Source organism: Thamnophis elegans, chromosome 7 (genome assembly GCF_009769535.1).
Source record: "Thamnophis elegans isolate rThaEle1 chromosome 7, rThaEle1.pri, whole genome shotgun sequence".
NCBI classification, from domain to species: Eukaryota; Metazoa; Chordata; class Lepidosauria; order Squamata; family Colubridae; genus Thamnophis; species Thamnophis elegans.
In genome coordinates, this window is record NC_045547.1 from 79,064,886 (window position 1) to 79,087,508 (window position 22,623).

Sequence of the window (22,623 nt, forward strand, 5' to 3'; positions counted from 1 at the left end):
GTCTGCTTCGTGATTTGGTGAAGCCCAGATCAGAACAAACTGGACTTTCTTGTTTTTTTCTTTGAGGATATTTCACTTCTCATCCAAGAAGCTTCTTCAACTCTGACAGGATAGTGGGGAATGGAATGGTCAGAGCTGAAGAAGCTTCTTGAATGAGAAGGGAAACGTCTTCAAAAGAAAAAACAAGGAAGTCCAGTGACCTCCTGAAAAAAACACCTTTGGGACAACCATGAGCTGGATGACGGAGGACCTCTAAAGCAGTGTTTTTCAACCTTGGCAACTTCAAGATGTCTGGACTTCAACTCCCAGAATTCCCCAGCCAGCGAATGCTGGCTGGGGAATTCTGGGAGTTGAAGTCCGGACATCTTCAAGTTGCCAAGGTTGAGAAACACTGCTCTAAAGACTTCCATCACTGGATGGTTTTAAGAAGAGACTGGACAGCCACTTGTCTGAAATGGGATAAGGTCTCCTGCTTGAGCAGGGGGTTGGACTAGAAGGCCTCCAAGGTCCCTTCCAGCTCTATTCTGATTGACTTGAAACCGATGGAAGGGCTGCGTCAACCTCAGATGAAGCCTGCACACAATTGGGCAGGTGAGATACAGCCCACTGGGCAACATATGGTCTTCTCCAAGCTCTGGGCCACCAGGAAGACAGAGGTTCCACGGCTCTTCAGGGTAAGTTTGAGGAGCGGGATTCGTTCCGCTGCCAATTGAGTTACGCGCCTGATGTCTTGATGGGGATCCTTGAAATGTCCTCCGGAGACAAATGTCTATGGTTCTGTTGAGTAGGAGGAATGTGTGAAGGGGAAGCATCGGGGGAGACTTGCTACTGGCAATCACCAGGGGATGACAATGTTCTTCCAACTGAGTAGTGGCAACACCACGGACGGGAACAAAACAAGCCTTGAATTCAATGGAGAAACTCTTATGTCCTACAGCTGTGATGGCGAACCTATAGTACACGAGCCCTCTCTGCAGGCACAGCAGCCGTCGCCCCAGCCCAGCTCCACCGCGCATGCACACGCACCTCCTATTGGCCAGCTGGTCTTCGGGGCTCTGCTGCGCATGCATGGGGGCCAGGGCACATGAAGTAGATGCACACGTGCATGCGGCGGGGGCGGGGCGCATGTGCAGGGGGCACTCGCATTGCGTTTGAGGGATTCGTGCATGTGTGTGCGCTCCCCGTGCCCCGTTTGGGGCCTGGGAAGCCACCAGCACCAACCTGGAAGCCAAAAATGGGCAAGGGGGGTAGGGTGCATGCGTAGGGGCTGGGGCACATGTGTGGGGAGCACTCGCATTGCATTTTGGGGCTTTGCATGCGCGCTTTGGTCACTCGGCATCAAAAAAGGTTAGCCATCACTGTCTTACAGCAAGGCCAGTGGCTGGATCCCGCCCACGGGGTGCTTAGATCTGGTCTGTAGGGCCGTCCTAGAAACAGCAAAGGACCGGCACACGGCCGCACTGTAACAGCCTCCTGCAGCCCTCTCTATTTTTGACTGTAACAGCCTCCCGCAGCCCTCTCTGTTTTGGGCTGTAACAGCCTCCCACAGCCCTCTCTGTTTTGGGCTGTAACAGCCTCCCGCAGCCCTCTCTGTTTTGGGCTGTAACAGCCTCCTGCAGCCCTCTCTGTTTTTGGCTGTAACAGCCTCCTGCAGCCCTCTCCGTTTTTGGCTGTAACAGCCTCCTGCAGCCCTCTCTGTTTTGGGCTGTAACAGCCTCCTGCAGCCCTCTCCGTTTTTGGCTGTAACAGCCTCCTGCAGCCCTCTCCGTTTTTGGCTGTAACAGCCTCCTGCAGCCCTCTCTGTTTTGGGCTGTAACAGCCTCCTGCAGCCCTCTCTGTTTTGGGCTGTAACAGCCTCCTGCAGCCCTCTCTGTTTTTGGCTGTAACAGCCTCCTGCAGCCCTCTCCGTTTTTGGCTGTAACAGCCTCCTGCAGCCCTCTCTGTTTTGGGCTGTAACAGCCTCCTGAAGCCCTCTGCCAGCACAAAAGAAGGGCTCCCCAGGCTCCATTTTCACTGGCAGAGGGCTGCAGGAGGCCATCCTGGCTGAAAATGGGAACCTCAATGAGTGATGTCGGCACCCCGAGGTCAAACACAACCCTGATGCGGCCCTCGATGAAATCGAGCTTGATACAGGGTGTAAATTCTGAGCTCAGCTCTGGGTGCTGTTAATTTTTATTGTAAATCAGATAACCCCCTGAGCTGCCTGGGTCACCATTTCAGAGCTACAGGTAGTCCTCGACTTACAACCGCAAATGATCCCAAAATTTATGTTGCTAAGTGAGATTGATGGAGTTTTGCCCCACTGTACGACTTGCTTGCCACAATTGCTAAGTGAATCACTGCAACCATCGCAGAATCCCTGCAGTTGCATGATCAAAATTCAAATGCTTGGCAGCTGATTCATACTTATGACAGTTGCCGTGTTCCTGGGTCACATGCTCCCCTTTGGCGACCTTCTGATGAGCAAAATCAACGGAGAAGTCCGATTCACTTGACATCCGTATGACGAGCTTGACAACTGCAGTAATTCACTTAACGCCCAGGACAAGAAAGGTTGTAAAATGGGGCAAAATTCCCTTAATAACTGTTCTCGCTTAGCAACGGAAATTTTGTGGTCGTAAGTCGAGGACTAACCCTGTACACTGGTACTTACTGGGTGCTTTAAGCCAAATTTAATTAATCAAGGAAAGGGAATTGACAGACTAAAGAAAAGAAATATATAGCTGGATTTTAGCCAATGCCTTTAGCCACCAGAAATTACAATGCCCCTCTACAAGTTACTGCCATTTCAAATAAATAGTAAAACTATCTTGGTCAGAAATCATAATAATTTTACTGTATTTCTGATTCCAAATATTTCTGATTGAGCGATGTGGTGGCCTAGAGGTAGAACTTTCGCCTCGCAATCAGGAGGCTGTGAGTTTGATACTAGGTAGAGGCAGATATTTTTCTATCTCTCTGGGAATGTTGAAAACTATATCTGCTGAATAGAACTCCCCCCGGTGACATGAAAGGCATCCGGCCAGTCACCACTCAGCTCCATTCAGTTACTCAGATTCCACCCCACAATCATCATTAAAAGATGACGATTCAAAAGCAGGAAAACGAGCACGGTTCTTACCATGCATGCTGTACTCCAGATATCAGCCGGTGTACTGTAACCAGCCCCTATTAAAACTTCGATCGATCTATACTGTCGGGTCTGGATATCTTCTGTAAAATGTTTATGCTAAAAAACGGAAAGGACAGGCATTAATTTACAAAACGCTCCAACTAGGAGACTTAAACAGCAAAGTTGTAAACATGTTTCATTCATTACACTTACCACCCAGCAAGCATTCCCCAGGTCGGCAATTTTAACTCTAATTTTATCGGCGTTTCTTGGATCTAACGGATTCACCAGCAAATCAGCAGCCCGGGTTTTTGCTATTAAAAGAAAGAAAGAAATACAGAGTTAATATTCGGAGCGCATAACCCAACCTTTATTTTTTAAAAAGAAATCCCAATTGTGGAGAGTCTTTGCCATCTGATGTCTTTGCCATCTTTAAAAAAAAGAGTTCAGAGGTCAGGGTTCCAAGTAATAGACCCCGTACCAAGCAAAACTCCGTGGGAGATGAGTTCCTCAATGAATAGCTTTATTGGATTTGTCATATTGGCACAAATCTGGTGAAAACCAATTCTGAAGGTTCCCACGGTTTTCACCTAATTAAAAGTAAACGCTTTTCCCTCAAGCCAAACAGTCAGTCACATGGTCCAATTAAAGCACTGTCTGGTTGCCTGGTCACATCGCTCCTCCTTTCTCCAGCCAGCTGTGAGAACGACCTTGGTTCCCAAGAGAAAGTAGTTTGTTTCGACTACACAGCCCAAGTTACCTCTAATCCACCCTCCTGTGGCAGCACTGAAGCTCCAAGATGGCTTCGGGCAGGTTCGGATTCAGGGTTGACATCAGAATACGTAGGAAGAAAATGTTTGAAAGGATACACCAACCTAACGTGCTATAAATTACAATCATTATCATTTTAACCATTGTCTATCGACTGTGATGACTTAAATAAGTGCCAGAAAAAACCCCCTCTTATGTAATATACTATATCATATAGCAGTCATGGCTAACCTTTTTGAAGTCGCCTGCTGAAAGCGCCCACACCCATTATGCAATATGCGCACAACACCCCCCCCCCGAACCTCTGCGCATGTGTGCACAACCCCCGCCCCGCACCCTGTTTTGGGCGAAGTAGGCCTCCCTGCAGCCTCCTGGGATCAAATATGGGTTGCGGGGGTGCTGCGCTCCTACCGTGCTTCCCCCACGAATGTACGCACTCCCCCCGCCCATCTCCCACAGTTAGTGTTTTCCCTTCTACACATATCTATCTTGCTTTCATGATCTCCTTATTCGTTATCCATTTTTATGTACTATTCTATATTTATTTATACTTAGCTATTTATAACCAAATATTGTTTACCTATATTGTGCTATATATTCTTACTGTCATTTATTCTCCTACATACAATTATAGGTATACATTCACGTGGTTATTCTTTTTCTTTGCCATTCTTATACTATTGTTATTCCATTTAAAAGGTTATAAGGTACAGTTTGGATTGCTTTGTTTACCATCCCTAGCGCCTGTTATGACACCACCTTATTTTCTCTTTCTTTTCTTTTCTTAGAGAGTGGTATTAGTACCTCCCTTGATCTGGATTGTAGCAATAGCAATAGCAATAGCAGTTAGACTTATATACCACTTCATAGGGCTTTCAGCCCTCTCTAAGCGGTTTACAGAGTCAGCATATTGCCCCCAACAACAATCTGGGTCCTCATTTTACCCACCTCGGAAGCAGTGGTGGGTTCCAAAAATTGTTCGAACCTACTCTGTGGGTGTGGCCTCCTTTGTGGGAGTGGCTTGCCGCCCATGTGACCGGATGGGAGTGGCTTGCCACCCATGTGACCGGATATGAAGATGCCGATGACACTTGTCAGAACCACCTTAAATTACTCACACACAGCACTGGCCTGCATAAGAATATGATGTAAACTTGTTTTTTAAAAGGCATCTTTGCTTTGCGTTAAAATAACTTCAACACACGCAATGTTCTGATTGCACCACAAACGCAGTAGTCATCCTTACCTTTCACAGAGGCCCTGAGTTTTATAAATAGGAGCATGAGAGTGTAGAATAATCATATCCAAGGACCAGTGGTAGGTTTCAAAAATTTTTGGAACCTCTTTTGTAGGTGTGGCCTGCTTTCCGGGTCCACTGGTGGAACCTCTTCTAACCGGTTCGGTAGATTTGACGAACCGGTTCTACCGAATAGGTGCGAACTGGTAGGAACCCACCTCTGCTCGGAAGGATGGAAGGCTGAGTCAACCTTGAGCCGGTGAGATTTGAACAGCCGAACTGCAGAACTGCAGTCAGCTGAAGTAGCCTGCAGTGCTGCACTCTAACCACTGCGCCACCTCGGCTCCTCAATTGTATCCCTGTTGATGCAACTTACGATTGATTGCATTGGCTTTTCAGAAAAGTGCCTCTCTAAATCAAGCACCACTAAGAATTTTCCCGTATCAGAGATTCTGATGTGAGTTAATTACAGGTAGTTCTCGACTTACAACAGTTCATTTCGTGGCTGTTCAAAGTTACCAAAAAAAGAGTGATTTAGGATTGTTTTTCACAGCTGAGAGCTCTCGCAGCATCCCCACGATCATGTGATCAAATTTCCTTTTTTTAAAAAAAAATTTGATCTATCAAAATAGAAAACACCAATTCGAGAAAGTGATTTAAAAAAAACGAGGAGGAGGGGGAGGAAAATTAAAGAAAATATGGTGGAGGGAAGAGGGAAAAGGAAAGAAAAAAACACTGGCTTCCGACTCTCTTTGCACGGTTTGAAATAACAACATTAAAACTGCCACTTTTTACTTCGACACAACTTGGACGTACAAGCCATTTCCATAACAATAGAATCCAATTAGAAAAAAACACAATCAAAACTTTTTCATTGCCAGCACAAAATCCGGAAGGAATTTCAGAATAGAAAAAAAAAGTTAGATATAATCTCGTCTTCGGATAAGAGAATCAATTTGATCATCTCTGCTTCACTTTGATGTGGGAGTGTAGTATGCGCTTCTGTTAATTTATTAACCTTTATCATAATTCATATCAAGAGAATCCTCTATATTATTTAATTCTTTTTAAAAAAAACCCTAAAGCAGTGACAGTTAATCTTTTTGTCCCCGCATGCCTGTGCCCCCACGCATAATGCACGCGACACCACACACTCCGCATATCCTGCCCCCATGCGCCAGTGGTAGGTTGCAGCCGTTACGCCCCCGTACAGGCGTACCGGAGCCTGCCCGGAGCACGGGGTACTGTTCTGGTACGGTGTTCCGGAAGGCCCACCTGAGCTCCTTACCTGTCCTTTAAGCCTTTGGCACTTCCGCGCATGTGCATGGTGCGTACGGTGCCTGTGCAATGCTCCGCCGAGCATTTGTAGCATCGCGGAGGCGTTGAAGGCAGGTATGATGCATGCGCACGCTGTGCGCGTCCATGTGGGCAACACCGAGCCCGTTCCAACTGTACTGGTTGGAACGGGATCCGGAACCCACCACTGCCACGCGCATGTGTGCAACCTCTCCCGCAGTCAGTTTTGGGCCTAGCAAGCCTCCCCGAAGCCTCCTGGGACCAAAAACGGGGCATCGGGGACGTGCTGTACCCCATGCATCCCGGTGCATGTGCACATATCTCCCGCATGCGTGGCAGAGACCCAAAAATCAGCTTGCCGGCGGGAGGCGCATACGCATGGGATTTGACCTGGGGTGACGGCCATAGTCTCACCATCCCAGCCCTTAAAGGGAGAAAAGACTTTTTTTTTCTAGTTTTGATATTTTACTAACTTTAAAAAAAACAACTCAAATATTAAATAAAGAATCCCCTTTTTGCGACCTTCGGAAAAGCAAAATCAGTGCCCCCGCGTTAAATAATTTTAGCTTTTTTCAGCAGCCATCCTGTTAATTTTCTGGTATTCAAGCTACAAATCTAACAGGGTTAGATTATCATAATTTCCATAACATTGGGTGAACAATTCCTCGTTCCTCAATTTTATTTATTTGGCAATGGTTGCTAAATCTCTCTCTCTCTCTCTCTCTCTCTCTCTCACACACACACACACACACACCCTCCTTCACTTTCACACTTACAACCATGATTCACAAAGCTTCAGCTAGTTTGGCTCCCACCCACGGCTTCTGAGGGAAGTTGGTTAGACAAAAATTCTCACCGGCTCTGAAAAGTTCAAAAACATCTCGCAAAATTCACCCCAGCAGAAGCGTGTCAAGCAAAATTGTATCTCAGATCACGTGACCCCGAGACACTGCGACCATCATAAACGTGAACCAATTGCCAGACGTGCAAATTTTGATCACGTGACTATGGGGAGGCTGGAACGGTTGTAAGTGTGAAAAATGGTCGTAAGTCACTTTTTTCAGTGGCTTCGTAACTTCAAACATATCAGGATTCCAAATAGCATCCAAAATTAAATCAGAGTCCGAGGCAAAAGTTTCCTCAAAGTTGCAATTTATGAAGAGAGCCATGTTGGCACATCTGGGAAAACCTGAATCTGAAAGCTTCCCGGTTTTCCCCACCCAGTTGAAAGTTCAAGATCTTGCCCCCCACACCCACAAGTCCATCCCATGGTCCAATCTCCCACTGCCACGCTGGCAGCTTCCACCCATCCAGTTCCGGTCAGGTGTAGAGGTGCAAAGACAAAGGATGACCTTGGTTTTCTAGAAAGAATGTTGTTATGGCTACATAGCATCTCACTCCGTACAATCCCATTTCCCCACCATAGAAAATGCATAGTAGAATAATAGAAAGTGTGGCAGGGACAAAGATCCAAAAGAAAAGATGGCTGCAGGCCTCACAAAACAGTCACTAAATGAACGGTTTTAAGTCAAGGAGCATGGAAATGCTGCACCGCTTGTTACATGTGAAAACGATCATAAGCCACTATTTTTCAGCGCCACTGTAACTTCAAACTGTCACCAAAAAAAATGATTGTAAAGTTGAGCACTCTTTGAACTGTAGTACAGACAGAAAGTCATTTGACAGAGCGATTAACGGGGTGGGAAGGGACCTTGGAGGTCATCTAGTCCAACCCCCCGCCCAAGCAGGAGACCCTGCACCATTTCTGACAAATGGCAGTCAAATCTCTTCTTGAACGCCTCCAATGATGAAACTCCCACAACGTCTGAAAGAAAGCAACTTCTGTTCTATGAGTTGATTGTTCTCACTGTCAGAAATTGTCTCCTTATTTCCAGGTTGAATGTCTCCTTGATCAGTTTCCATCCATTATTCCTCGTCTGGTCTTTGGGGTAAAACAGCTTGACCCCCCCCCCCTCTTCTCTGTGGCAACCCCTCTTTGAGGTATGCTATATTTATTATACAGTTTTCACTTCTATCCAAAAGGAGTGTTTCGATTTTTTAAATAACCAAATAACAGCGGAGGAAGCATCCTACGCTTTTAACGACGCAAACAAAGCATTCTGAACATTAGCTCCACATAAATTTGCTTAACAATGCCATATTCTTATTCTTTCTTCTCACACTAAGCCGTACTTACCATATTTTTCGGAGTATAAGATGCACCAGAGTATAAGACTCACCAAGATTTTGAAGAGGCAAATTAAAAAATAAAAGTTTTGGCACTCTGCAGACCTCCCCAAAATGGCCCGTTTTTCGTGAAAACTGGCCTGTGTGTTTTTTTTTAAGGGCATGAATAGCCTTTAGGATAGTGGTTCCCAAACTTGGCGACTTTAAGACTTGTGGACTTCAACTCTCAGAGCTTTGCTGGCTGGAGAATTCTGGGAGTTGAAGTCCACAAGTCTTAAAGTTGCCAAGTTTGGGAATCACTGTTTTAAGAGGCTTATAGAGTGCTCCTGGGGGGCAAAATTGAGCAAAAAACTGCCTATTCTTCGCTCATTTCTGCCCTCCTCACCCCCAGGATCACTCTGAAAGCCTTCTAAAGGCTCTGCATGGCCATTATGGTGAAGTGGGAGGGGTTTCTGGAGGCAAAAAAATGCTGTATTCAGTGTATAAGACGCACCCAGATTTTCAGCCTCTTTTTTTTTGAGGGAAAAGGTGGCTTTTATACTCTGAAAAATACGGTAGCCCTGCCCGTTAGGGAAGGTGTGCGCTTGTCATTCAGAGGCAGCTGCGTAGTTGTTGCATTTTGTGGCACGACAAAACCGCGCTTGACTAAAGCGCGCCCGAATAAACTGCGTCGCTGACGTCACCAACAGGGCGACAACAGCGAGTGCGGAGAAAGAAGGGCACTTTAAATAGCACTTTGAAAGCAAGCCGATTCAAGTTAAGGTAAGGGTTAGGTTTAGGGTTAGGTTTAGGGTTAGGTTTAGGGTTAGGTTAAGGGTTAGGGTTAGGTTTAGGGTTAGGTTAAGGGTTAGGATTAGGTTTAGGGTTAGGTTAAGGGTTAGGTTTAGAGTTAGGTTTAGGGTTAGGTTAAGGGTTAGGTTTAGAGTTAGGTTTAGGTTTAGTTTAAGGATTAGGTTTAGGGTTAGGTTTAGGATTAGGTTTAGGGGGGTTAGGTTTAGGTTTAGGGGTTAATTTTAGGTTTAGCGTTTACAGCGTGCTTCTGTCTCCACGCTGTCGTCGCCCTGTGATGACGTCAGCTACGTGGTTTCGTCGAGCGCGCTTTAATCGAACCCGGTTTTGTGGTGGAACCGTTGCATTTATACCCCTGCAAATGTTCACTTTCTGGCAAGGCGGAGCACAAACAAGAAAGAAGCCCGATCAATCAATCAGCATGCAGGAACGCACAATTTTACACAACGTGTGGTTGTTGATCCGGAAGGAGGACACATCAGCTGGTCTGCAACCATCTGCAACCTGTACTTATTCATCCACCCCCGCGCAGCGTAGATAGGTGTCCACGCCTATGCACAGCTGCAGACCAATCTAAATCAAGGTTTATTCTGAAAACATGGTTACCGTCTCCGCATCCGGCGGATTCGAGGTTACGAACAGAAAGTGTAGAAAAAGGAGAATATTTGTTAGCTTGGGGTTGAACGGTGGGGTCCTTGGTGCGCTCTGAGCTTGGCTGATTTTCTTGCGGGCGTTGCCTGACCCAACTAGGTAACATCATAGGGACTACTAGTACTACTTACTTAGCACTGGTCTAGAGGAGGTCTTAGAGGACCAACAGAATAACAGAGTAACAGATATGGAAGGGACCTTGGAGGTCTTCTAGGCCTACCTAGCACTGATGATGTTACTTAGTTGGGTAATGGAATGTCTGCAAGAAAACAATCAAGCTCAGAGAGTACCAAGGACGCCACATTATTTCCTCCTCCTCCTCCTCCTCCTCCTCCTCCTCCTCCTCCTCCTCCTCCTCCTCCTCCTCCCTTTTAGCACTGATGATGTTACCTAGTTGGGTAATGAAATGTCTGCAAGAAAACAATCAAGCTCAGAGAGCACCAAAGACACCACATTATTTTTTCCTCCTCCTCCTCCTCCTCCCTTTTAGCACTGATGATGTTACCTAGTTGGGTAATGAAATGTCTGCAAGAAAACAATCAAGCTCAGAGAGCACAAAGGACACCACATTATTTTTTCCTCCTCCTCCTCCTCCCTTTTAGCACTTATGATGTTACCTAGTTGGGTAATGAAATGTCTGCAAGAAAACTATCAAGCTCAGAGAGCACCAAGGACCCCACAGTCCTCTTCCTCCTCCTTTCCGTAAACCCTTCTCCCTTCTAGCACTGATGATGTTACCTAGTTTGGGTAGTGAAACGTCTGCAAGAAAACAACCAAGCTCAGAGGGCACCAAGGACTCCTCTGTATAGAAGAAGCATCTTCACTTAAGAGTTACTAAAACAGACCTCGATCGCATAACATTACGGTAACGGAAAACGCTTACTTTTTGGCAACTCTCCCGTACTGGATGCCGAAACCGTCCTGCTCCGGTCGTGGGATGGAGTACTTTCTTCTCTTTCGGTTACCGTCGATTCTTCGGAAACCACCGAACCACAAGCGACGGAATCTAAAGCTCCGGGAAACACCGAAGCTGAATATTCATCGTATTGTGATTCCGGAATGTTATGACGTCCGTTTGGCAATTCGCCGTTAAATTGTTCGTAAGAGCTACTGTAACTGTACTCGCTTTTGGTGTTGGGCTCGTCGAGGTTGTATTGCTCGGTGTTGGGGCTGTCTTCCTCATCTTCCTCTTCCTCCTCAATCTGTTCTTCCAGGGAGAAAGGGCCATCGATAATGTGGCCGTTGGTTTTAGGGGATTCTATCCAAGCGGGATCCGTGGACTCGGAATTAGCTAATTCTTGCTCCAGGTCGTCATCTTTCTCTGTGTTTTCTTTTTCCGTGTCTTCTTTCTCGTCTTGGTCTTCCGTTTCTCCTGAGGGATACAAAGGACATGAGGTAAAAACATCTTTTAAAATGCTAACTTTCAAGGTGTTCTGACCGAGGCTTCCCAAGAGCCTGAAGCAAACTCCTGGTCCCGACAAAAAACCCTTTTATTAATATACTGTGAATTCTGCTCATTCACATCCAGCGAAGTCTTTCAAGGGAGGATTTACGGTCACAGACCTTATCTGGCTTGGAGAGCTGCCAGGCCGATATCTGCAAAACTTGGCAAGGAGCCTCGGAGAGTCACGAACCAATTAAGCAAACTAATGGTCTCCTGCAAACTCCACTCCCCTTTCGCTCCTCTTTTATTTCATCTGGGAGCGGCCATTCATTGTCCACTTGTGGCCTTCCTCCCAAGTCCACCCCTGTTCTTTAGCTGTTCCCTTCATCTGGCAACTCTGCGCATGCGCACACTGGGAACAGGCTCCAGCTGTTCTTCTGCCTCAGTGATGTATGACTCCGAAGGCAGCTGATAACTGCCATACGGCCCTGGCCCCCTCTCTGCCTCCGACACACAGCCCTCATCAGAGCCTTACCCAGACTCCAGGACTGGCCCAGGTTCCTCCCCAATCTCCTCACTGTCCGAATCTGCTGCCAACTCCACTGGCGGGCCACAACACAAGGTGAGGTGAAGCATACAGTTAGTCCTCAACTTTCGACCATAATTCATCCCCAAATTTCCGTTGCTGAGCGAGAACAGCTGTTTGGCGGGCTTTGCCCCATTTGATGACTTTTTCTTGCCACAGTTGTTAAGTGAATCTGGCTTCCACACTGACTCTGCTCAGCAAAATGACTCCGGGACACTGCGACCGTCATAAGTATGAACCACTTGACTCCGGGACACTGCGACCGTCATAAGTATGAACCAGTTGCCAAGCATCTGAATTTTCGATCACTTGACTGGAGGGGGGGGGGGTTGCTCGTTACTGTGAAAAATGGCCATAACTCACTTCTTCCGTGCAACTTCGAATGGTCACTACATGAATGGCTATAAGTTGAGGACTACTTGTGTACATACAGTCCCTGAGACTTACCGTATTTTTCAGACTACAAGATGGTCTGGACCATAAGACGCACCTAGCTTTTGGGGAGGAAAACAAGAAAAAAAAACTGCCTCTGCCTCCCAGCAATTTGCCTCCTGGCAGCAAACAGCAAACAGCCTGTTTCAGTTTCAGTTTCAGTTTAGCCTGATTAGCACAAGAAAAAAAAATCTGCCTCTGCATCCCAGCAATTTGCCTCCTTGCAGCAAACAGCCTGGTCAACTTCAACACAGCCTGATTTAGCAAAAGCAGCTGATTGGTGTTTGGATCTGCCTCCCAGAATACCGCCTATCAGCTGTTCCAGGCTGCAGGGATCGCCCATTGCCGCTGTCACCGCCTATCACCGCCTCCACCCAGCCCAATTTTTGCCTCTATGCATCCCGTTTTCGGTCTCTGCGCGCCCCATTTTCATCCTCTGCGTGTCCCATTTTCAGCCCATTTCCAGGCGGCGGGAATAGGCACCAATGGGCGGCGGCAATCTCTGCAGCGTGAAACAGCTGATAGGCGGTATTCTGGGAGGCAGATCCAACTGCCAATCATTGGGGCTTCAGCAACATTCGCTGTATAAGACGCACAGACATTTGAATCCACTTTTTTCTGGCGTGGGGGAAAGTGCGTCTTATACACCGAAAAATACAGTATGTCTATGAGTTGGGCAGCCAAATAAATTCAATAAATTGAGGAACTAACTTACCATCTTCGTTCCCAGGTTCTTCATCCACCACTTCTTCTAATTCTACACTTTTTAGTTTGACCTCGGGATGGTACCCATCCTCTTGGTCGTTGGATGGTATCGTAGAGGTGACGTTTTCTTCTGTTTTTTTCCTTTCGGCCTCCCGTTCTAGTTCTTCGATTTCCTGCAAACGTTTTTCCAGGAGTTCAGCCTGCCTCTTTTGCTTTTTTTTTAGTTTCTTCTTTTTATTTTTAGAGATCTTTCCAATCTGGAGAAAAAAGAAAATCCACAAATTTGTTTGGAATCACGGAGACACAATCAGCTGATTTGGTGTTGTTGATCTGCCGATATTACCTACATTTAGCGATGGGAAAACCCATTGCCCAGTGGTGGGATTCAAAATTTTTTGCTTTCGGTTCTGTAGATGTGGCTTGGTAGCCGTGGCAGAGGAAGGATCCTGCAAAATCTACATTCCCTCCCCACTCCAGGGGAAGGATCCTGTAAAATCTACATTCCCTCCCCACTCCAGGGGAAGGATCCTGCAAAATCTACATTCCCTCCCCACTCCAGGGGAAGGATCCTGTAAAATCTACATTCCCTCCCCACTCCAGGGGAAGGATCCTGCAAAATCTACATTCCCTCCCCACTCCAGGGGAAGGATACTGTAAAATCTACATTCCCTCCTCACTCCAGGGGAAGGATCCTGTAAAATCTACATTCCCTCCTCACTCCAGGGGAAGGATACTGCAATATCTCCATTACCTCCCCACTCCAGGGGAAGGATACTGCAAAATCTCCATTCCCACCCCACTCCAGGGGAAGGATACTGCAAAATCTCCATTCCCACCCCACTCCAGGGGAAGGATACTGCAAAAAGACTTGTCATCAGATGAGATTCATACATGAAATTTAAAAGGTTTTATCTTTCAACTATCCCCCCAAAAAATCAGATACCCAAGTAACAATAATGTAACAGTACTTACAGGCTTTTGTTGTGGGGCAGTACTCACTGAAAAATAAAATAAGAGAAGCCAGAGTCACATTTATGAATATTCAAATGTATATTTTTTAAAAATAGCAAACAATGGATATAAGACTCCACCAGAAACAAATTCCTTGTGTGTCCAAATACATTTGGTCAATAAAGAATTCTATTCTATTCTATTGTGTTTGTTTTATTCTGCTCTGTTCCTCTTCTCTTCTATCCTACCCTATCCTACCCTACCCTACCCTCTACTCTACACTCTATCTATACTCTACTCTCTACTCTACATTCTACTCTCTACACTCTACTCTACACTCTACTCTTTCCTCTACACTCTACTTTACACTCTATTCTATCTATACTCTACTCTCTCCTCTACATTCTACTCTCTACACTCTACTCTACCCTCCACTCTCTACATATTTATACTCTACTCTACCCTCTACTCTATCTATACTCTACCCTCTTCTCTACATTCTACTCTACCCTCTATCTATACTATATTATACTCTCTACTCTACCTTCTACTCTATCTATACTCTACACTCTATCTATTCTACTCTCTACTCTACATTCTACTCTCTACACTCTACTCTACACTCTACTCTCTCCTCTACACTCTACTTTACACTCTATTCTATCTATACTCTACTCTCTACTCTACATTCTACTCTCTACACTCTACTCTACCCTCCACTCTCTACATATTTATACTCTACTCTCTACTCTACCCTCTACTCTATCTATACTCTACCCTCTTCTCTACATTCTACTCTACCCTCTATCTATACTATATTATACTCTCTACTCTACCTTCTACTCTATCTATACTCTACTCTATCTACTCTACATTCTACTCCCTACACTCTACTCTCTACTCTACTCTACTCTCCTTTATGTTAGGGTTCCAAGTAACACCCCCAACGAAAGAAGACTCCGAGGCTTGAGTTTCTTCAAAGTTCCATTTTATTAGAGATGTCATATTGGCACATCTGGGGAAACCTGAATCTGAAAGTTTTCCCCACCCAAAAGAAGGTTCAAGTTCCTGCCCAGCACCCTCATGTCCATCACAAAGGTAAAAGATGGCTTCCAGGTCTGACTCTACTCTACTCTACTCTACTCGAGAAGGCATGGCTGGCTGGGGAATTCTGGGAACTGACCTCCACAAGTCTTAAAGTTGCGAAGGTTGTCCCTGGCCTAAGCCTACCAAGTATGTTCAAAAACTTTGTCTTCATTGTCTGGAAACGTTGTCACTGGTATTCTCAAAACGAGAGCTCTGTCATTCACCCATTTATCTTGACTGGACACTCGTGTTCCTACCCAAGCCACAATCCATGCCAGACTGTTTCACCAAGCTTTGCTCTCTTTGCAGAAAAACCTGGGAAACTGACTGGAACTGACTCAAGAGAGAGGCTTCGTGAAAGACGTCCGTTCCCAGGATGACAACGTTGTTATAGGACAAGAGAGATTTCTACAAATCTATCTATCTATCTATCTATCTATCTATCTATCTATCTATCTATCTATCTATCTATCTATCTATCTATCTTAGTGTTTCTCAACCTTGGCAACTTGAAGATGTCTGGACTTCAACTCCCAGAATTCCCCAGCCAGCGAATGCTAAGCGAATGCTAAGACATCACCCTGCCAACAAAAGTGTGTCTAGTCAAGGCTCTGATTTTCCCAGTTGCAATGGATGGCTGTGAAGGTTGGACCATAAGGAAGGCTGAGCGCCAAAGAATGGAGGCCTTTGAACTCTGGTGCTGGAGAAGACTCCTGCATTGAGTCCCTTGGACTGCAAGGCCATCCAACCGGTCAGTCCTAGAGGAGGTCAACCCTGACTGCTCTTTAGAAGGCCAGATCCTGAAGAGGAAACTCAAATCCTTTGGCCACCTGATGAGAAGGAAGGACTCCCTGGAGAAGAGCCTCATGCTGGGAACAATGGAGGGGAAAAGAAGAAGGGAACGACAGAGAATGAGGTGGCTGGATGGAGTCACCTAAGCACCAGGTCTGAGCTTCAATGGACTCCAGAGGATGGTAGGGGATAGGAAGGCCTGGAGGAACATTGTCCATGGGGTCACAATGGGCCGGACACGACCGCAACTAACAATATATATATACACACATACATCTACATCTACAACTACATCTCTCTCTCTCTCTCTCTCTCTCTCTCATTCCATCCATCCATCCATCCATCCATCCATCCATCCATCTTCTATCTATCTATCTATCTATCTATCTATCTATCTATCTATCTATCTATCTATCTATCTATCTATCTATCTACCTACCTACCTACCTACCTACCTACCTACCTACCTACCTACCTACCTACCTACCTACCTACCTATCTACCTATATTATACACACATACATATCACACTCCTGTTCCTTTCCTTTTTCAAGGCGATTTGAAAATTTACCCCTTCCAATTCAGCCCATTGAAACGTATTGTTCCCATCATGTAAAATCGACCCGCTGTCATTACAGCCCGCATTGTCCCGTTTGCGGAAAATATGAATTTTAAACGCCGCTACCTGCTGAGCCAGAGGGAGGAGGCGCCCCCGCTTTCTGCCACTCGGTCGCTTCCGCCGCCATTCTCCGCACGTAGGTGTCATCTACACACATCAAGATGTTTTCTGGTTTGATATCCGTATGAATGATCTTACATTTGCTGTGGAGGTAATCTAAACCCTGCAATACCTGATTGCAAAATATTCAGACGGAGAATAATGGCATTACCATCAAAGACAAGGACGCCCATCAGGATTTCAACATTCTAGCCCCCAAGAGGAATTATTCGCAGCCCTCCAGATGTTCCTTAACCTCAGCATTTACAAGCAGGGCGACTTAAGGCGTTCTGAAAGCAACATGGGGCAGGTGGACCTCGACTTACGACCGTAATGGAGCATACGCCTGTTGCTAAGTGAGACGTTTGTTAAGCGGGGGAGGGCTGATTTTTATGACTTTTCATCCCGCCGTTGTTAAGTGAATCCCTGCAGCTGTTCAGTTAGGTGAACACGGTTGTTAAGTGGACAGGGCTTCCCCATTGACTTGGCTCGTCAGAAGGTGGCAAAGGGAGGTCACTGCAACCGTCATAAATATGAGTCAGTTGCCAAGCGGCTGAATTTGGATCACATGACCATAAGGGACCGTGACCGTTGCAACAGTCGTAAGTGGGGGGGGGGGCAACTGCTGTTACGAGGGTCTGACGTTCAGTCACATGACCACTGAAGGGATTTGACGATGGATCTTCAGGTCATAAGCCACCAAACGTAAATCGAGGACTACCTGTATTAAGTGCTATATAACAGCAGCCCCCAATCTTTTGGCCATCCATGGACCGATTCCATGGAGAGAGATTTTCCCACGCCCAGGAGGGGGCATGGTTTCAGGTGCCGCCTACATTCCATGGATGCTTCTTTGCACAGCCCACTTTATGACATGCCGCAGCCCAGTGCCAGTCCACGGATCGGATTTTGGAGACCGCTGCTATATAAGACTGGCTGAGGCAAGCACAATGTCATTTCCCTATTGCTGGAGCCGCATGTGGCTCTTTCATCCCTCTGCTGCGGCTCCCTATTACTCAAAATATGCGGCCCAACCGCCAATGTGCAACCCCCGCTGGTACATGATTTCTTGAGCTTTTCAACCCCCGATGGGCCAACCATGGGTAAATCCAATAAAAGAAAAATTTCAGAAGAAAACAGAATGTTTAATTCAACAACATATACTAGTTTTGTGGCCGCTCAGGAGATAGTCAGGCACGGGAAGGTTTTTGTGGTTCCCGGTGTTTTTTCTGTGGGAAATGGGTCCAAAATGGCTCTTTGGGTGTTTAAGGTTGCTGACCCCTTGGTCTAACCTGACACTCCCTTTGGTGGGTAAAGCTACTCCCTTTTCGCACTGGAAGGATTTTGTGGCTTCCAATGTTTTCTTTTCTGTGGGAAACTGTTACAAATGGCTCTTTGAGTGTTTAAGGATGCCGACCCCTGACTGATTGCTACAAGTTGTAAAATGTTAGCAACTAATTCATTCTAAACTTGGAACTCTTCAAATATTCTTATTTACAAGCGTCAACTTATCTCAGTGTTAAACTGAGCTCTTATGACGAATTACTTGAAAGTTTCTTCTTAACACTATGAATAGTTGGCAGTATTGGGGAGGGGGACTAATAAAAAAATACAATCTCTTCAAGTTCTGACAGACAACAACATATTAATTACCTGAATTAATGATATATGAATACTGGAATCTCACCTGCTGTATTATACTTTTCACACAATGGATTGGAAGTCCCTGATAGCTGGACTTAATTATCCATTTTAAAAGGTGATGTCCAAGTACTTCAAAAACCATACAGACATCTGTGCTTCCATTAAGGATAATAAAGGGCAAGTGATTTTTTTAACTGGTATACAATGTTTATAAAGCCATCACAACAGAAAAGCGGAGAAAAAATATATATGAGCATATATGACTATAAATTAATTTCACTAAATAAAAATGCTGCAATTAAAAAAAGGGAGTGAGAAAAATAAACCTCATAGTGTGTGCAACACATCTCTATGACAACATCTTAGGCAAAAAAAGGAATTTTCAATGTAGTTAGTATAAGTCAAAAGAACGTAAATTGTTCCTGTGGCAACAATACCTTAAAAGTATAATTAGAATTATAATGTATCATAGATCCGTTATAGAATCAGCTGGTATTTTAATTAGTGACGATGAATCGTTTGATTGTCAAAGCCGACACTATGAAAACTGACACAGAAAACAGACATTCCCATAGTTATACAAAATAGACAAACGTGCTGAAATAAATACTGTATTATCCAAATTAAATATTGTAAAATGAATATTGTATATCATAATATAACTTGATAGCTGCATTTACAGTACTTAAGGACATTTCGTTTAGAACGTGAAGGCTTATGTGGTCAATATTTGAAGAAAATATTGTTAAGATTTGTCCCGTATAAACCTTAACCTGAATTTTAAAATCATATTTCCAAAAATACAAAAAATATTTAGATTATTTCAAAAGTTATTTGCCATATTTTTAAAAGCCTAAAACGCCAATTTAGAGCTTTGTCAGATAATTGAAGGGAGCGCTCAAAAATGAATATGACTTTCTTGTCTACTGTATGAAATATCCAAATAACTGAAATATCCATACACTTTTTAAAAAGTCATTTTTCTGATATTCCCTCTTTACAGGGCTAATCCTATGAGGAAGGCAGGAAGGAAACATTCTGGTGTTGTTTCTAGCCCAATCTTTATTGACCTGCTTACAGAAACTGCCTCTCCCGTTAACCCTTACTACATTGTCACAGCTAAGGCGAAGCGCCAAGGGACGTGAGTGACGTTGAGTTGGTCACGCCCCACCAGTCACATGACCACCAAGCCACGCCTACTCAGGTGGTCATTAGGGCAGAGAACCGGTTGTTAAATTATTCGAATCCCACCACTGGGATGAACCACCTTTAATGAGCCTTGAAAAGAAAAAATAGATAGAAAAGATACGTATGCCATTCATGCCGGAAATTTTAAAGTCGTCAATTAATTGGACCACCATATCTTTATTTGGATCGCCAGGATCACTTTCACGAACCTAAAAAAAAACCCAAAAAACCAGCATGTACATTTTGAATTAAAGCACACCAACACATTATATTTTAAATGCATTCTATTTTAAAAGCACCTTCGTTTATTTTAAAGGCAATGCGGTTCTGAAAAGACTGTGTAGCTCTAAAACACTCTTCCTTATTCCTAAATGAGTTGTAAAATTACCTTTATCTATAGCAGTGGTTCCCAAACTTGGCAACGTTAAGACTTGTGGACTTCAACTCCCAGAATTTTCCAGCCAGCTCTGGCTGGAAAATTCTGGGAGTTGAAGTCCACAAGTCTTAAAGTTGCCAAGTTTGGGAACCACTGAACTATAGAAACACAATTCACGGCTAGAAAGAAAGGGAAGTTGTGGAGATACTTACACATTTCAGCAATTTTATTTCATCCAAGGCTGTCTCCGTATAATGTTGAGCGCTTTTGACCACTTTCATGGCGACAAACCGTTTCCCCCTTTAAAATAATAGTTAAAAAAGAAAAAAACTATCATTGATCCCATTGTGGCCCGCCAGAGGTTAGCGGAGCTGGCAGCAAACTCAGACAGTGAGGAGGTTGGGGAGGAACATGGGCCAGTCCTGGAGTCTGGGGAAGGCTTGGATGAGGGGTCTGTGTCGGAGGCAGAGAGGGGGCCAGGGCCACCCAACAGTTACCAGCTACCTTTGGAGTCGGAGATCAGTGGGGCAGAAGAACAGCTGGAGCCTGTTCCCGATGTCCGCATGTGCAGAGCTGCCAGAAGGGAACAGCTAAGGAACAAGGGTTGACTCGGGAGTTAAGGCACAGGTGGACGGTGAATGGCCCCTCCCATAGGGAATAAAGAGGAGCGAAATGGGAGTGGAGTTTGCAGGAGGCAATTAGTTCGCTTAATTGGTTCCTGACTCTCCGAGACTCCTTGCCAAGTTTTGCAGATATTGGCCTGTCAGCTCTCCAAGCTAGAGAAGGTCTGTGGTTGTAAATTCACCCTTGAAAAACTGTTTGCCAGGACTTTGCTGGATGTGAATGGGAGCAATTCACATTAGCTTAATAAGAAGGGATTTGGGGGTACAAGGAGTCTGCTTCGTGATTTGGTGAAGCTTAGGTCAGAACAGGAGAGGTTCACTACAAAGGGAGGGGGGAAGATGGGGTTTTGTAGCCAAAACAATGAAGTTTTCCTGTGGGAACCAAGGTCATTCTTACAGGTGACGGGCCAGAGGAGTAGTGAAGTAACCAAGCAACCAGCCAGCACCTGGATTGGACAGCATGACCAATGACTTGGAGGGAAAGAGGAAACTTTTAATTAAGTGAAAGCGGCGGGGACTTTTAGAGTCGGCTTTCAACAGTCGTGCCAATATGATGTATCCAATAAAACTGTTCTTTGACGAATTTGCCTGCCTCGGAGTTCTACTTTCTATTACTTGATAACGATGCAGGACCCAATGTCAGGGCAGCATTAATAAACATATAAATTGCTACATTCAGCAGGTTGCACAGGACACATTATACATATATTGCAGTCCGTGTGTGTGTGTGCATGTTAGGCCATCCTGTCTGTCCTATCATCCATCCATCCATCCATCCATCCATCCATCCATCCATCCATCCATCCATCCATCCATCTCTCTCTCTCTCTCTCTCTCCCTCCCTCCCTCCATCCATCCATCCATCTATCATCAGTCCATGTGTTTCTCTGTCATCTATCCAGCTATCTCTACCATCTATTTGTCTGTCTGTCTGTCTGTCTGCCTATCATCTATCTATCTATCCATCCATCCATCCATCCATCCATCCATCCATCCATCCATCCATCCATCCATCCATCTATCCATCCATGTGTTTATCTCTGTCATCTATAACGCTATCTACCATCTATTTGTCTGTCTGTCTGTCTGTCTGCCCATCCGTCCATCCATCCATCCATCTATCATCAGTCCATGTGTTTATCTCTGTCATCTATCCAGCTATCTACCATCTATTTGTTTGTCTGTCTGTCTGTCTATCATCTATCTATATCTATCTATCTCTTTCTATCTATCTAATCCATCTACCCATCTCTATCTATCTATCCATCCATCCATCATATCTATCTATCTATGTATCTATGTATCTATCTATCTCTATCCATCCATCCATCTATATATCTATATCTATATCTATATCTATATCTATATCTATATCTATCTATCAATCATCTATCTATCTATCTATCTATCTATCTATCTATCTATCTATCTATCTATCATCAGTCCATGTGTTTCTCTGTCATCTATCCAGCTACCTCTACCATCTATTTTTTTCTCTCTGTCTGTCTGTCTGTCTATCATCTATCATCTATCTATCTATCTATCTATCTATCTATCTATCTATCTATCTATCTATCTATGATAAAAAAAATAAGATGCAAAGAGAAAGAAGATATCTTACTGCATGTCCCAGCAGAGCCAGACGGTTGAGAAGTGACCCCATCCTAATTTTCTGATAATGTGATATCGACCATTGAAAAGATCTCCAATTTTCACTGGATGGTAGCCACCTTTCCAAAGACAAAAGGATATAATTAAGCATGCAATTTCATTTGTAGTGTGCGTTTTACTCGTGTACGCAGGAAAGGATCTTAATATCGCCAGCTACCTGCAGAATTGCAACGGTAAACCATCGCTGACTGTAATGGAACAATTCTGAGAAAACATTCCGCAAAATTGCTTTGCTAGATTTAATTCGTTGTTCCAAAAATATCCTGGGAGAAACGTTAAAGATTTAATTTTATTCTGAAGCTCCATTGTATCATAACTGCAAGGAAGAAAGTAGCTTAGTGTATGAAAATATTTCATCCCTGAATCCCTCCCTCCCTTCATTCACCCACTCACCCATCTCTCAATCCTTCATCCCTCCCTCTCT

General features: G+C 44.8%; 1 protein-coding gene across 3 annotated transcripts in view; it reads right to left on the reverse strand.

Annotated features, from left to right (window-relative positions):
- Positions 1 to 22,623, reverse strand: part of SRPK2 (SRSF protein kinase 2) — a 108,748-nt gene that overhangs the window by 13,224 nt on the left and 72,901 nt on the right. For all 3 annotated transcript variants that reach the window (XM_032221914.1, XM_032221915.1, XM_032221913.1), the window contains exons 4-13: positions 22,150 to 22,258; positions 20,118 to 20,205; positions 19,651 to 19,738; positions 18,385 to 18,491; positions 16,665 to 16,830; positions 14,123 to 14,148; positions 13,161 to 13,407; positions 10,927 to 11,415; positions 3,326 to 3,426; positions 3,122 to 3,229 (exon numbers count right to left, since the gene is read on the reverse strand). In XM_032221914.1, the coding sequence (XP_032077805.1) occupies positions 3,122 to 3,229; positions 3,326 to 3,426; positions 10,927 to 11,415; positions 13,161 to 13,407; positions 14,123 to 14,148; positions 16,665 to 16,830; positions 18,385 to 18,491; positions 19,651 to 19,738; positions 20,118 to 20,205; positions 22,150 to 22,258 (1,529 nt within the window). The remainder of the gene's footprint in view (positions 1 to 3,121; positions 3,230 to 3,325; positions 3,427 to 10,926; positions 11,416 to 13,160; positions 13,408 to 14,122; positions 14,149 to 16,664; positions 16,831 to 18,384; positions 18,492 to 19,650; positions 19,739 to 20,117; positions 20,206 to 22,149; positions 22,259 to 22,623) is intronic.